We start from the raw sequence: 14889 nt of genomic DNA, 5'->3' as shown, positions 1-14889 counted from the left end.
AACTTGAGTTAACTTGTTTTTTTCATGGTCATGGCGCATGTGATCACCTGAAATCTCTAGAATGGGTTTGGATGGTAACATAGAATTGAACTGGAACATGTTCAGTAGGTTGAAAAAATATTTTTCTGATCAGGTTTTTCAGAAACCTGAATTTATGTGTCTTTTTGTCTTTACAATAATGACTTGAACTCTTTTTCCAAGTTAGAACAGAACTAATTTTTAGGTTTTTAGATCCTTTTTTGTACATTTAAATCACATCTCTAAGTACTGCAGTTTTTTTTCCTGTGCTGTTTCTTAGTATTAGTTAAAAATGGGATGATTTTTACCGTCATATTCCTACCTGTTATATATTGCTTTACAGGTCTCTGTTCCCTTTTTGCTATTTGCATCTTGTTCGCTTCTTTTACTGTGATTTGTCCTTTCTTAGTGTTTCACACAGTGTTCATTTTGGCCATATAGCTGTATAAAAGACAGGCTGATTCCTAACAGGGTTAAGAACTTTTGCAAAGACAGCATTGAAGTTTCCATGAAAGCTTCTTAGTAATATCTTGTTAGTTATGCTGTGTGCAATGTAAAAAGTTGAATGCACAATAATTAATTGCAAATGTCACACTTCTTTTCTTAGGACACAATCACATGGACATGGCAAGGGCCAGGAGCGTAAGTGGTTAATGTTTTACTGCTTTTATCATTGCTTTCCTCACTTAGTGTTTATTTCTATGACTTACATGCATATATAGTCAACCAGTTGCTGGTTATTTGATTATTTTTTGGTATTAATTTATCTTTTCTCTATTATTCTCTAATTATACTAATAGTCATTAAGCGGAATCCAGGTGTAAGTAATAACGTACTTCAGCTGCTATGACTCTCTTGGTTTGCAGAAAGAATTTTAGGTTTTTGTTTCAATTTTTTTTTTTAACCAAGTGCCTGAAGTAAAATAACTTGCTTCTGCTCTATGCCTGCAAATTCATTTGGTATCTTGCTGTGTAAAATCTATGGCTGTTGTTTGAAATTGGTCTACTCTCACAAATACAGTTGACCCACTCAAAGAATTTGGAGATACTGTTTCCATTATCTTGTCTAAATATAATTTTGACCTTTTTTTAAACAAAATGTTATTCTAGAGGTTCAATATAAGATATTAAAAAAAGCAGTTCTTGCTTGTTTAAAAAAATGTTAAGCATTATTTTCTCATTTGGATTTGAATAAAAATTCCAAAATGTTTGGATCAAGAGGAAAACAGCAAATTTTGAACCCTAATTAAAGGAGTGTTGGCTTCTGTGGTTAATGCTTTGTATTGTTTTGAATGTCCCATGTGACATCCTATATTTCAGTAATAATGAGGAAACCATGGGGATTAGCCAAGATTCAAGTAATTTAGAATTTTGTCAATTAAGTTTTGCACTTAGGAACCAGGTCTAATTAAGGACATGATTTTGAGACTTGAGGAGATCATCGAACACTTGCAGAGGTTCAGCTTACAAATAATTTGTCACTTTGGAAGTAGATGAGTCCATGGTTGTGTATAATGTAAACAGACACTGCAGCATTTGCTGCATAAAGGAATTTTTGTTCTCGTGAGCTCCGGCCTCTTCCCTTGCATTTGCACTGCAATTCATGTGAACAAGTAACTCAGCCATAGAGGAGAAAGGTGAGCAGCTTACTTCCACCTTAGTATCCTAACTGAGGACTCAAGAACACAGAGGAAGACAGAAAAAAACCTGTAGGTGTCTTGCCTCAGATCACTAGACTGTCTAGAAAACCCTTATTCAGAAGTGTTGATCTCTGCTAATAAAGTTAAATTAAATTAAAGCTGAATCAGAATCTGCAGCAACATGTGATGTTATGCAAATTGACTGGGTCAGTTTAAATTACAGCTTGGCTTAATTAGGATTAATTCTCCTGGGTGACCTAAAATGTATTTGTGATGTCTTAGCAGAAAATGCTATTAAGACTGATAACAGGCTTCCTTTTCTCAGCAAACATATCTTTGTTTTGGCTCACACTAAAACAGAAATCTGGAAGTGTTTCTGTTTCTAGGAGTATTCTGTTTGTTTAAAAGTGCTGTAGCCTGTCAGATGGATTGAAAACTTGTCACATGCAAACTTAAATCATTGAAAGTAAGGTTTTTACTGCCTTGGCAGTATTCAGAACAGATCAACTGAGTCTACCTTGAAAACAAAGAATGACCCTAGTTGAGTTGGATACAGATTCTATCAGTTTTAAATTTTCATTTAAATTCAGGGTTCAATCTTTGAGGATTACAGAGATGGCAGAGAGAAAAGTTTACTTGTAACTTATTGGGGGGTTTTAATGCTTTTGAACAAGGACCTAGAAACCAGACTTAGGTGTTTCTGTCAGGAATGTAAACTTCAAATTACAGGCTCCATTGTTGTTCCTGATTCTTTTCTTTGCTTTGATATGTTGGAAGCTCAATAAGAAGGAAGCAGGGGGGAAATGTTTTGCAGCCCTACATGGGTGTATTACAAGATGAGTAGGGTTTTGCTTCTAGGAACTGCCCTTTATCTGTGTGAGAGGATTTTGGCCTGCCATCCCCTCACAATGATTGACTACTGTAACTACCTAGATACTGTATGAAAATGTGGCTACTTGACACTGCTCCTTAATTTAGGTTTACTAAATCCTTTCCTGGATTTGAATCTTAATGCTTTCTAAGGTCAAGTTGATTCCAGTTATCTTGTATCTTAGGCTACTAAAACACACATACTGCATTTCATTAACAGACTTTGGAAGTATAATGAACTTTGATTCCAAACTGAGGTAATGATAAAATCTCAGTGGTTGCATAATTAATCTTGCTAGCTCTGTGCTGAATACTGCATTTTTCTGGAACAAATCTACTCTTCCTTTAACATGTTATGCATATATTACCTTTCACTGTTTGTCTTCCTGTTTTTTGAGTATTTTTTAAGATGCCAATTCAGTGTAAATTTTTGTTCCACCTTACAGAATGTAATATATAGAAGTACTTTCAAAGGCCTTTTCTGATAATTTTTATCTGAATATGATTATACTACAAGTAGGATGCTACGTGAAGACTTTGGAACATAATGTATTACAGTTTCACTACATATATTTTTTTCTCCATCCTTCCCTATCTTTTTCTGCTTTTAGGTTTGAAATTCTCTGGCTTACTCTATGTCAATTTCACAATTCTGTGGAAATCGAGGTCAGTAAAAAAACTCCAGTGTATTCTGAGCAGTTGTAGAATACATAATATTGTACATAATTCTGCAGTAAAAGTTTGTATTCATAACTTGTATGTATGTCTGTAAAAACAGGTTAAGATACTACTTATATTTTATACAAATGGCTTCTGTATCTGAAAATACAGTCTAAAAATGGAATAGCAAAATACAGTTTTCCAGTTGGCATGAGATTATTTTTTTAGTGATTTGAATTGAGTAGATAAATTTCTGGCTCACTTTAAAAAGTCTTTTGTGAACAAATTTCTTGTCTTCTAATGGCTTGATTGCTCTTTCAAGTAGTGTACCAGCTTTGTATGTTAGACATTCAAGTGTGTGAATGCTGATGTACAAACTAAGAACTGTCTTGTAGAGAAAAATTGGAGGTGGTTTGTTATAGGCCATATAAGTTATTGAATGTCTGGCTAATTATTTTATTAGGCTGCACTGTTCAGAATGTGAAATAGGAAAACACAAAGAAAATCTATCTATATTCTTAACTTTATTTTGAGGAAAATACTGTAATTTTAAGGCTGAAGACTATTGTAATGAAAACATGGAAACAGTTATAGCCTTTCCTTTCAACTTGTTGTCCCTAATGCATTTTACACAGAGTAATTACATTTTTGTGGACAATTACAGTATTTGAAGTGTGTTATATAGGATATTTGACAGATGTTCTGCAATCCTTTTGCTTTTTGAATAATGAAGCAGCTATTTAGGTCTGACAGATGGAACTGATGGCAGGGTAAATCAGTAGGAAGAACTATTGCATGTTTGCGTACACTGCGTTACAATAGTAACATATATTGCATGCTGATCACTGTACTTGTCATTGCTCTGTGTTTGCTTATTTTTGCAATCAGTTATTCTCAAAATTAATGAATATGCAAAATACCAGCCACTCAATAGTTGTACGTGTTGTAGAAATTTGTGGTTTGTGTTATCAATTCAGTTGGACAAAAACAAATGTGATTTCCAGAATAGTGGCCTGTGTTTTGCAGAGGGGCCAGGGAGTGACTTCCTCACTCAGGGCTGAGACAAACCAGCTGGTTGGCAGGATTTTTACCCTTTCTCAGGAACATGGTTTTCTGCCCTAGGCAAGTAAAATGGGTTCTTTCACACAGGAGTGAACACTGCTGAGCTTTCTTGATTTTTGAGGCAGCAGCTGCTAGCAGATGTTGGGTTTCTGTAGCTCTTACATAACAAGCTATGATCTTTGGTAGTTCTTGGGGGGAAAAAAAAGCAAACTAACTAGTGACCTTCTGAAATACTCCATACTAAAGCAGTAGTTGGCAGAAGATAGAGGAGTAGACCTGTTTGCAAGGTTGCTCTCAAGTATGAGGCAGAGTAATGCCTCAAGGCAAGTATGAGGCTGTGTTAATGTGAATGGGAAAACAAATGTGTTTGGGTATCAAAGTTTTGAAGTTAAAATGCAGATGGGAATGAAACAATGTTGATGCCTGGATGCCATGGATACTACCTGGATAACTGTAGACCAGTTAACATCAACATAGTTAAAAATTATTTACTTCTGACCACTTCCAGATGCCTCCTTCTTGTGTCAGTTCTCTAGACTTTCCCAGTTTATGCAGCTTTTGGTACAGGAGATTCCAGCTCAAATCCTGTCAAGGCTGTTCTGGAGCTGTAGCAGTTGAATCTGTTTTTGTAAGGAAGTGCAGTGAGGACTAGTAACATATAGGAAAAATTAGTTGTTTTGGGTTCAAAGTCATATTTTTCCCCTGGTCTCTGATGCTTATTGGTTGATATTCCTGCTCTGTTCAATCAGCACAGATACTGGCAAAAACCTAGGAGCCTGGATACCACAGTTAGTGCTGATGATTCAATAACTCAGGAAGACCTATGACAAAACAACACAACCTCAGAGGTTTTTTTTTGATTAAATGATAGCCAGTAAGATTTACCAGCCAGCAACCAGGATCCAAATTTAGCTAGTCTGGGCTTCTCTGCATAAAATATATGTTCTGGCATGTTGTGTGTGTCATCCAGTGTCACTATAAAATAAAATCTATGTAAGTTTTATAATAGGTTTCTGTAAGTATTCACTCATCCACCCATCCTGTACTTAAAAATGGCATGCTGGCAATATGAAGAAGAAAGGATGTATGATCATCTGCACATGTAGTTTGTTTTGGCTCATGTCTGTTTTACTGACCTGTCAACTTCAGTGTTTGTACATCCATGACAGTCTGCAGCAGCTGAGGGTTCTTCTCTTGGTTTTGTTAGTGATGTTGAAATGATTATGCTGTTTATGTTGAGTTAGGCACAGACATGCAGAACACCTCTGAAATCACCTCATATTCGAACTTCTGTGTTTGGACAAATTACTTAATAGCCATTTGCAACTCAAATAAATGGAATGAGGTTTAGAAGTTGAAGAAGCAGTCTTTCCATCTCTGTTAACTGCAGAGTCTTTGTGGTTTTGTATATTACATGAGGCTGGTGTACCTGCTTGTAATGTAAACTTAGAAGACAGGAGTCATGTGTTTTCAGATGCAGTGGTGCACATAGGAAAACTCCAGCAAAACTCAAAATAAATTCAATATTTGTCCTTTCCAGGAAACAGATGAATGTCCAATAGCAGTGTTTGGGTACTGTTGATCATACAGTTATGATCAGTAACTTTAAAAACACAGCTAATTTTAAAACACAGTAATTTTAAAAACACAGCTAGCTTTGTGGTTATTGAGAAGTGTTTGCTGAAATTATGAACTTTAAAATAAAGACTAACAACTTTACCCAGTTGTTAGTGTCTGGTTTAAAGACCAGTGTGAAATTTCTGGGTCATAATTTCCATTTTCACTACGCATAGGTAATTATATGTACTGCAACTAAGCTTCTTGCAGCTTTTTTTCTAATACAGAAGCTTTACACAGGATTGTGAACATTTTGCTCACTTAGTGCATAAATTACCTCACTGTGCTGCGCTACTAAGAGAGTTGTCTGTCTGGTACTGACTAGGAGTGGTGATCAGAGTGATCCTCTCTTGTTCCTCCTGTCTGGGAAGTTAGTCACTTGGCAGAATGAAATGTTTTGAAGGTTTTTATTGTTGAGACTGGCCATGATCTTGGGGCTTATGTAATTTTTCAATGGACACTTAAAAACAGCTTTAAATACTGGAAGATATTTTAATGTAGGCCATGCCATTCTGAAAGCTGCCCTTTCTATTGTGGGTCTCCAGCAGCTCTGGTTTAATTTTCCACTTTCCAACATCAACTATTCTGTGGTTCTCTGGTCATCTGCATTCATTTAGATTTTTTTTATTTCAACGGAGCGTTAATGGCTTATGTCCAATTAGAAGGAAAAAAGTTTCAAAACATCTAACAGCAGAAAATAAAAACACTTTTCCTGTGTATATTAGGCAGTCGTACATGATTTCAAAATGTGCAGGGGGAACAGTAAATACCTGATGTCCTTAAAATTTGGATTCTTAATTTTTAAGTTATTAAACAATATTCCTGTAGCATGTGCTTTTTTTGGTTATCTGAAAAGAGCTGAACAATACAGAAGGTAAGTGAGGTATGTGCAAGAAAGTGCTAATACTTCTAAATTATTTTAAAATTCTGAGTCCCACTTCAGAAATGAAGATAAAACTCTGCTTGGATTCCGTGCAGTGAGAAATAAGCAGAGTCAGTGTTATATAAATTTCTAGAAGTATGACATATACTTAAGCATTTAAAAGTTGAATTTTTAATATTTTCTGTAGTCTTAATGTAATTTTCTGAGTAACAACAAACTGTATACAATATTCACCCTAGTGCTGTAAGAGATTGTTTAAAATGTTAAATATTTTTGGTATAATTCAGTTCTCTGTACGCAGTTTCTACCCGTGTACATTCCTTCAGAAGAAGAAAGAAAAAACCCAGTGTTATATGCCAATAACGTCAGGCGTGTAATGGCAGAGTAAGTATGTTGTAATTCTGTGTAAAAATAGATGGGTGATTTTAAATTTAGAAAATATCACAAAATCAAATCAGTGTGGTTGTCTGCCTACAAAGAACCTTGTAGTCTGCAGGAATGTCTGCAAGACCTTTTACATAGCAGTTACTTTCCCCTCTGAAGAGGCCAGGGATCCACAAATACAGCAAGAACTGTTGGAGTTGATGGGTTTGGAATATTTTTTTTTTCTGTTGGTTCTTTTGGGGGTTTTTAACATGCCTTCCTTCATATAACAAGCCAGTTCTGCTTGCTCCAGTGGGTATTTAGTCTTTTGAGGGAAGGGTATGGTGGAATTTTAGGAAAGTTATGTAACTGAATTTTGTGCTATTGGGGTTGCATTTTAAGCTGTGACTGTTTTAATGAGGTTAAGAATAGTTTCATGTATTCCTTGTTAGCCTGTAGTATTTCAAACAGCAAAGCGCAGTGAAGTGGCTTTATTTCGTTGGAAACAGGGAATTGATACAATGCAAATGAATTGAAGTTAATGTTAATTGAAGACAGTTAAAACACTTGTCTATACGGTAGAATGAAGGCAACATTTAATATTTTCACTCTTTCATTGTGTTTTTATTCATGTCTTTTTCATTTATTTTTTGTTCTTTCAGTAAATCTTCCATTAGTCAGTAGATAACTCTTTTCCATATTTACAGTGAACCCTCAGGCCTGTGATCACTAATAACTCTTGAGAAGTTTATGTATCTTCCTAATCCTGATTTTGAAAGAGCTTGTGAAATCATAATTTCCTTTGTGTAACTTCTCTTCCGTTTCTAATTTAAGCCAAAGGCCAGTTTGTAGGTAGTGACTGAGAATTCTTGTCTGCTTGAACCCAGGTCTGCGAGTTTCCTTAAGGATGTTGAGACAATAATATAACAATAGATCCATTGTACAAAAGGACATTCCTCAAAGGAGAAAAGAACAAAAGGACCTGTTTGAATCGTCCTGTCTTAGAGTAAAAAATTTTTTGAGGCACTGGCCTCAAAGACTTTTGTTGTTAATTAAAAACCGTCACCTGGCAAGTGCTGGCCTCAGACTTTGTGTAGAAGGCCAGGTCATTAAATCTTCATTCTGAACTCTGCTCCAATCACATAACATGAATTGTGTGCTATAAGGAAAACTTTTGAAAGCCTACAAAAGTTTACAACAACTGGCATGTTGCAAGCCTTCCCCTCTTAAGTGTGCTTAGGAGGAAAAACATGATTATGTTTCTCCCTCCCACCCCTGAAGAATTAAGCATTTGTGGTCACAGAAGAGGAGTGCAGATCTAACAGGAAGACTGTCAGAATGAGAGATGTCAAAAACGACTTTGGAATGAAGCAGGGGCTGTAGATGCTGTGTTAATGCGAATGGGAAAACAAACGTATTTGGATATCAAAGTTTTGAAGTCAAAATGCAGATGGGAGTAAACCAGAATGTAGATGCCTGGATACCATGGATAACTGTAGACCAAGTAACATTGACATAGTTAAAAATTATTCACTTCTGACCACTTCCAGATACCTCCTTCTTGTGTCAGTTCTTTAGACTTACTCATGCAGGTTTTGGTACAGGAGATTGCAGCTCAAGGCAGTTCTGGAGCTGTAGGAGTTGCAACTCAAGTACCTCAGGTGCTGTTTGGTGGTAGCATTGCACTCTGCATTGCTGGATAAAGGACAATATTACTGTTTCATCTAGATTTTCTTGAGGATTGAGTTAGTGGCAGCGTAGCATCTTATTGTAAAGAGGTCCTTTTGGGATCTCTTCAGGTGTCTTCTTACCCCTCCTCCCCATCATATTTCTCAGGCAGAAGTGCCTAATTCTACTGGATATTTTACAGCAATCAAAGGTGGCACTCCCAGGTAATAATGTATTTGTGAGTCTAGAACCAGTGCTGTGGAAACCTTGTGTCTTGCTCTTGGTTTCGGAGGGAGTTGATAGAAGTTGCTGAGTGAGCAATAGATACAGTTTCTGCTCTTGAAATTGTTTGCTTTCACAATAATCTTAATTTGTGAACAGCTTCTATTTAGCATTGAACACAGCATTTGACTAGACATCTGTGTCTTATGCTGCTTCTGCTTGTTGACTTTCTGGAGAATTTTTGGTTTATCCATATTTGCCTAGCTTTCCTGTGGCTCGCCACAGATGTGAGTGATGGTGGTCTCTAGATACTCAATTTATATTTATATATGTAAGTGTAATATCTAAATATTTTGTTAAGGAGGTGCTGTCATTCATGGAGGTTTGCTTCTTTATTAGGATATTAGTTCCTTGCACATTGGATAAATTTACTTGCACAAAAAGTCAGTGCCAAAGTGTGCCTGTGTTATCAGAACTGGAATTACTCATACAGGATAGCCACTGCTGCTGAACATGCTTGCCATCCTTTGGGTCATTTTCTTAATTTGCACAAAAAGTATGTGCAGAATAGATTAATCTGCTGTTTAAAATATGGTCCCTACTTATATCTTAATGATATGCTTCACATTTAATTTTCTCATAAAACTCATTTTTGAGTGAGTCTGTCTTATTTGATCTTTCTGGCCTAGTTCTGGCTCCTACTCAGTTTAGTCAGTGCTCGTGTCACCCACCAAGTGCTATCAGGAGCTGTGTTTAGAGTCACTTTCAAATCACTGAAAATGTTGAGTGCTTTTAAATATGGCATCATTCCCGGCTAGTTCTTTAAAATCAAAAAATAAAGCATTAATTCATTTCATGTGTTCTTTTTTGGCTCTAACAAAATTCTGAAACCAGCCTACTAGTAAGTCATATCATGTAGGTAATTATTATATTGCCTTACTTTTGTATTACTTAAGCAAAATCATCATTTTGGTCTTCATGTGCATAACCTATTATCATCTTATGTTGATGGTAGTCAACATGGATTGTTTTCGTCTGGTAATTCCTTAAGTTCCACAGTTTCTTCTATATGTTTTCTAATTGAGTGTCAAACATTCTGGCCCATGTTGTTTTTTGGGGTTTTTTTAATCTTCAAATTAATAAGTAATAGTTTACTGGAACTATGTTAGTGTTGTAAAATTGTCAGCCACTTGAAACTTCAATCCCAGCTTTTCCAGAACTATTAGGAACAAATCACTTGACCTTGCAATCACAAGTATTTATTTCTAAAAATTTCTCAGTGCTAGAGGATATCTCTATCACTCTTAGAGCATTGGGAAATACTTACTTTTATTCATAAGATTAGTTGTCTTAATTGTTTCCTAATGTAAGTATTGCGCATGACAGAAGAGGTTTTTTTCCTGATGAGAATTTTCCTATCCTTAGCTAGTAGCTGGTTACATTATTTTTTTGTATTTTCTCTTATGCATTAAAAAGTCTTACGCTTCTTAGCTGCATCAAGCCACTACAAGTTTTTATGCATTTTTACCTTTCTATGTTGTTTTGCTGCATCATAGTTCTTAATTTACTGATAGCTATTTGAAGAATTATTTGTTTTGTGGTTTGTTTGGAGTATTTTCCCCTAAAGAAAATATATTAGTTGCCTCTTTTCATTCTTTTCATTGTGGGGTTGTACCCATTTGCTACTGTTCTTAAATCCTAATTTTCATGAGCAACTGTATTCTGAAAGACATCTCTTAGTTGTAATCAAAGTACTATTTAGGGTATAGAAATTCTATTTGAAGGAAAAAGTAGATAAATTTTACTGCCACTGTGGGGGGAAAACCAAGTTTGTTACCCTGCTGCTCTTTAGGACTCAGATGTGTTTGAAAGAAGTATGTCAGTAGCTTAGCTTTCAGTTAGCTGCAAAAATTCATTTTTTACATAGATAAGCCAGTGGTAGTGAAGGCAGCTGGTGGTGAAAATCTGTACTGCAGGCTCTTTGTGCAAGTCTAAACTAACCTCAGCTGTAATTACAGATATAAGCTGACTAGATGATGATACACAGACCCACAGGTCACTTATTCACATGCAAACACAATTTGTTTCCCTTTAGTTTTAGTTTCTCATAAAGACTGTCTTCAAAATAGGGAAGAATATGGTTAGGTGGTACAGTTTGGGAAAAAATGGAAGACAAATTATTGCAAATTTGTTAGGTTTTTTTTTTTTTTGCATGTAGTAGATGTTGAGACTGAAACTTGATGGAAACCTTTGGCCCTTTGTTTTTCAAAACTGTAAGCACATCAGAACTTAAGTTTTTTCAGTACTCCTGATTTGAGCATTTTGTTTTCCTAGATCTTTTGAGTGTTAAACTCAGCACTGTAATAACATGTGTGACACTCTCCAGGAGTTCTGAAGTTTCATTTTTGGTGAGCCCAGAAATGTAGAAATAGCAAAATGTCATCGTCCAGTTTGCATTTTTCCAGTAATTTTGTTTATCTTCCTCACAGAAACATTTAAAGACATATTTTTATATTTGCAGTAGATGCTGAAATTGATTAAAGTGCAGCATGTTAGACATGGACCTTGAAACATCTGCCTTCCTGATGTTTTCTGTCAGGTGCTTGCCAGGATCACTTTCCCCGTGTTGGAGCATGTCATACAGTTAAAGCACTGACTTACCAGCTTGACATATGAGCATTATATTTTGCTTTTGAAAAATGAGTACTTTTATCCAGCATGCTGGTGAAGGCAAAAAACATTAAAAGTAGTCTTCTGTGTCCATCTTCCCTTTTGTCATCTTCTACATATTAAAATCAGGGTTTGGTTTTTTTTCTTGCAGGCTCTGACAGCATCAGAATGTGATCTTTGCCAGCATATGTGATAGAGTAATGCTAGTTGCAGAAGAGTAGCCTTGAGGATGGGAGTTTACAGTAACTTACTGGTCTGACTCGTGGCTATTTCTTGTATTCAGTGGCCTGTTGAATCTCACTTTGGAAAAACTGCAGTGTTCTGTGCCTGTGCTGTCTGAAATTTCCTTTTATGATTCTGCACAGGTACTGTTTGGATGCTCAGCATTCAACTTTGAAATCCAAACTGGGGTTTTGGCATTTTTATACCATTAAAGGCATAAGCATCAGTATAAGTGGAATTACTGTAGTGCTGGAGTTAACAAGCATCCATTTGAAGCATCGATGGTGAAGGGTCTAGAGAGTAAATCATGTGAGAAGTGGCTGAGGGAGCTGGGGCTGTGTAGCCTGCAGAGAAGAAGGCTCAGGGGGATTTTACTGCTCTCTATAACTGCCTGAAAGGAGGTTGTTCCAAGCTGTGGGTTGGCCTCTTGTCCAGCACAGCCAGTGATAGGATGAGAGGAAATTGCCTCAAGCTGCTCTAGGAGAGGTTCAGGTTGAACATCAGGAAGAATTTCTTCATGCAAAGTGTTAAATATCAAAATGGGCTGTCCAGGGAGATGTTCAAGAAACAACTGGATGTGACAACATGGTTTAGTTGAAAAGACAGTGATCAGTCAAAGGTTGGGCTTGACCTCAAAGGTCTTTTCCCACCTAAAAGATTCTGTGCATGGTTTGGGTTTCACACCATTAACAAAAATGGAGATGAGAGATACATTGTGCACTCTGTTCATTTCTGTGAATACTGTGTGTGTGGCAGGTGGAGAACATAGTCACAGAACAGGGTTAACTTCTGTGCAGCTTGTTGCCACATTTATTTTCTCAAGGAAGAAATGAATTTTTTAAATGTTAAGTAATACTTTGCAACACTGGTTTGAACTGCAACACTCTGGTTTTTGAATGCTGACAACACAAGGAGAACCTCTTCTGTTTTTTACTCCTTGAAGATTTGTGATGTGCAAGTCTACAAGATCAACAATTACAGAACCCAATTTCAAACAACACCAGGCAGAAATACAGTCATTGGCAGCTTCTTTTTCTGTCTAAATCATTATGAGATAATAGATTCCTTATGTGAACTTCAGACTCATGACTGCACCTTCTTTTGCTTGGAGAATGTCACAAAGTAGTAGTCTGAGGAGAGAAAAGGGACTATCTACTCTGGCCTTCCAAAACGAAATAGTTGGCAGCACTTTGGCTTGGGAAAGGATGGGAAAAAAGAGAGTGGAGGGTTGTTTTGAAGGTCAGGAAAATCCCAGTGTTCTGAAAAAGCATACTAAAGGAAGTCTTAGTTTTCATAGCAGGAGGGATGGAAAGCACTCAACAGTAGATCAGCTAAAAGTAAATAGAGTAAGTCTTAAAAATGTGCAAAATTGTGGCATTCATTACCAGATAGATAAAATTATTTCATCAGAGCTGAGATATACTGTGAAAAACATGTAGTTAATGAGTGATTCTAAAACATAGTGGTACAAAAGGTCTCTGGTTCAGGAAGTTGGTGTACTACTGATGACTAGATTAGATGACTACTAATAATTGGAGTTATTTGTCCACAATGTTTTGCGTGTCTTTCTGCTGAACATCCAGTAATGAAAAAAAATACCAAATTAGATAGAATCCTAATGTTTTCAGTACCCAATAAAGATTATAGTTGATTTATAGGAGTTGTTCTGAGCAGCCTGTGGAATGTTCTCTTGATTAGTTCACAGTTCTGCTTATGAACAATGTGAAACATTTTGGGAATCTTTTTGTTGAAATGTAGATTCCAAATGTCACAATATTGCTTGTACTGTTTTCTCTCACTTTACATAATATTCCAGCAGTCACATTCTGTTTTATGTTTGGCATTTTGCATGCATAGTGGATTGGTATGCAGAAAATGAGGAAGTTAATAATTCATCTTATGACTGCACAAATGTTAGACATAGAGAGCTGTTTGGGATAAGACATCAGTATATAACAAGTATAACTTGTGTTTCTCAGATTGGGTTTGCAGGAAAGCTTTTGGGGTTTTGTTTCATTTGAGTTTATTATTTTCAAGCAACTTGCTGACTTTGAAACTTCATGTAGTGTGATGTCATGATGGGTAAACAGCCAGCACCTTGGGCAGGGCAGGGAAGGAAAAAGTCTCAAGGTATGTCAAGCGAGACATTCATATCAGGCCATTTAAATCTGCTGGACTTTTTAAAAGGCTAGGCTCACATTACTGTGAAAGCAGAGGTAGTTTGAAGAAAAAGGGGAAGAAATGCTCTCAAATGAAGATATGGGAAAAGTTGTTTTATTTTTAGTTTATTAAGAATATGGAATTGTATGTGTGATTTGCATCTCAAATTGAAATTATCTTTTTTTTTCCCAACTGAAGTAGAAAAAGATTGCTCTGGAGGATGAGTTAGAATAGTTTGATAACTGATTCTGTAGAAAATCCTGTGAGTTGCACTTGTACCGAGGCCTTACAGTGAACTCTAATAAGCCTGACTTTATTCTAAGAAATTAAAAATTTCACAAGTCTTAGCATAAATAATGAACTTTATATGTTGCCCAGTTTCAGTTTCTTCAATATTCTGAGCTGAAATCAAGGTCCTTTAAAGCTGCTAGCTCTCTACAGCTTGTGATTTGTCTTCTGAACTCAAGAGCCCCTTGAACTCTATCTGGCCTTGGCTGATTCTATGATTGAACTTTGCTTTGAGCAAAAGTGTTTCTTTCCTTCCTTGCTTCTGACCTTTGTTATTGTGAAAGTCTGGATGTATATGTACCCTCTTTAAGTTCATTTGTTTGGGGTTTTTTTAAGTCCAGCAGCTTGAAAATTACAACAGATGAACAAAAGAAGCTGCTTTTGTCTTTCTGAATCCCATTTTGTGTTTATGTTGACATTGAACATACATGTAGGTATTAATTGTAGTGGGGATTTTCCTTCACTGATAGCAGCAATATAATTCTGGCCCAACTACCACCTCTTTTATAAGGGGTGCACAAAGCTATAAAAAGATGCAGGTTGTGTT

General features: G+C 36.2%; 1 protein-coding gene across 1 annotated transcript in view; it reads left to right on the top strand.

The window, feature by feature from the left end:
• LPCAT1 (lysophosphatidylcholine acyltransferase 1) overlaps nt 1-14889 on the top strand; it is a 65491-nt gene that overhangs the window by 25270 nt on the left and 25332 nt on the right. The window contains exons 7-9 of the mRNA XM_054638187.2: nt 626-660; nt 3139-3193; nt 7051-7133. Coding sequence (XP_054494162.2) covers nt 626-660; nt 3139-3193; nt 7051-7133 — 173 coding nt within the window. The remainder of the gene's footprint in view (nt 1-625; nt 661-3138; nt 3194-7050; nt 7134-14889) is intronic.

The sequence above is a fragment of the Agelaius phoeniceus genome, chromosome 1 (genome assembly GCF_051311805.1).
Source record: "Agelaius phoeniceus isolate bAgePho1 chromosome 1, bAgePho1.hap1, whole genome shotgun sequence".
NCBI lineage: Eukaryota > Metazoa > Chordata > Aves > Passeriformes > Icteridae > Agelaius > Agelaius phoeniceus.
Note: the sequence above shows the minus strand (reverse complement) of the source record. Positions and strands in the feature narration are given on the sequence as shown.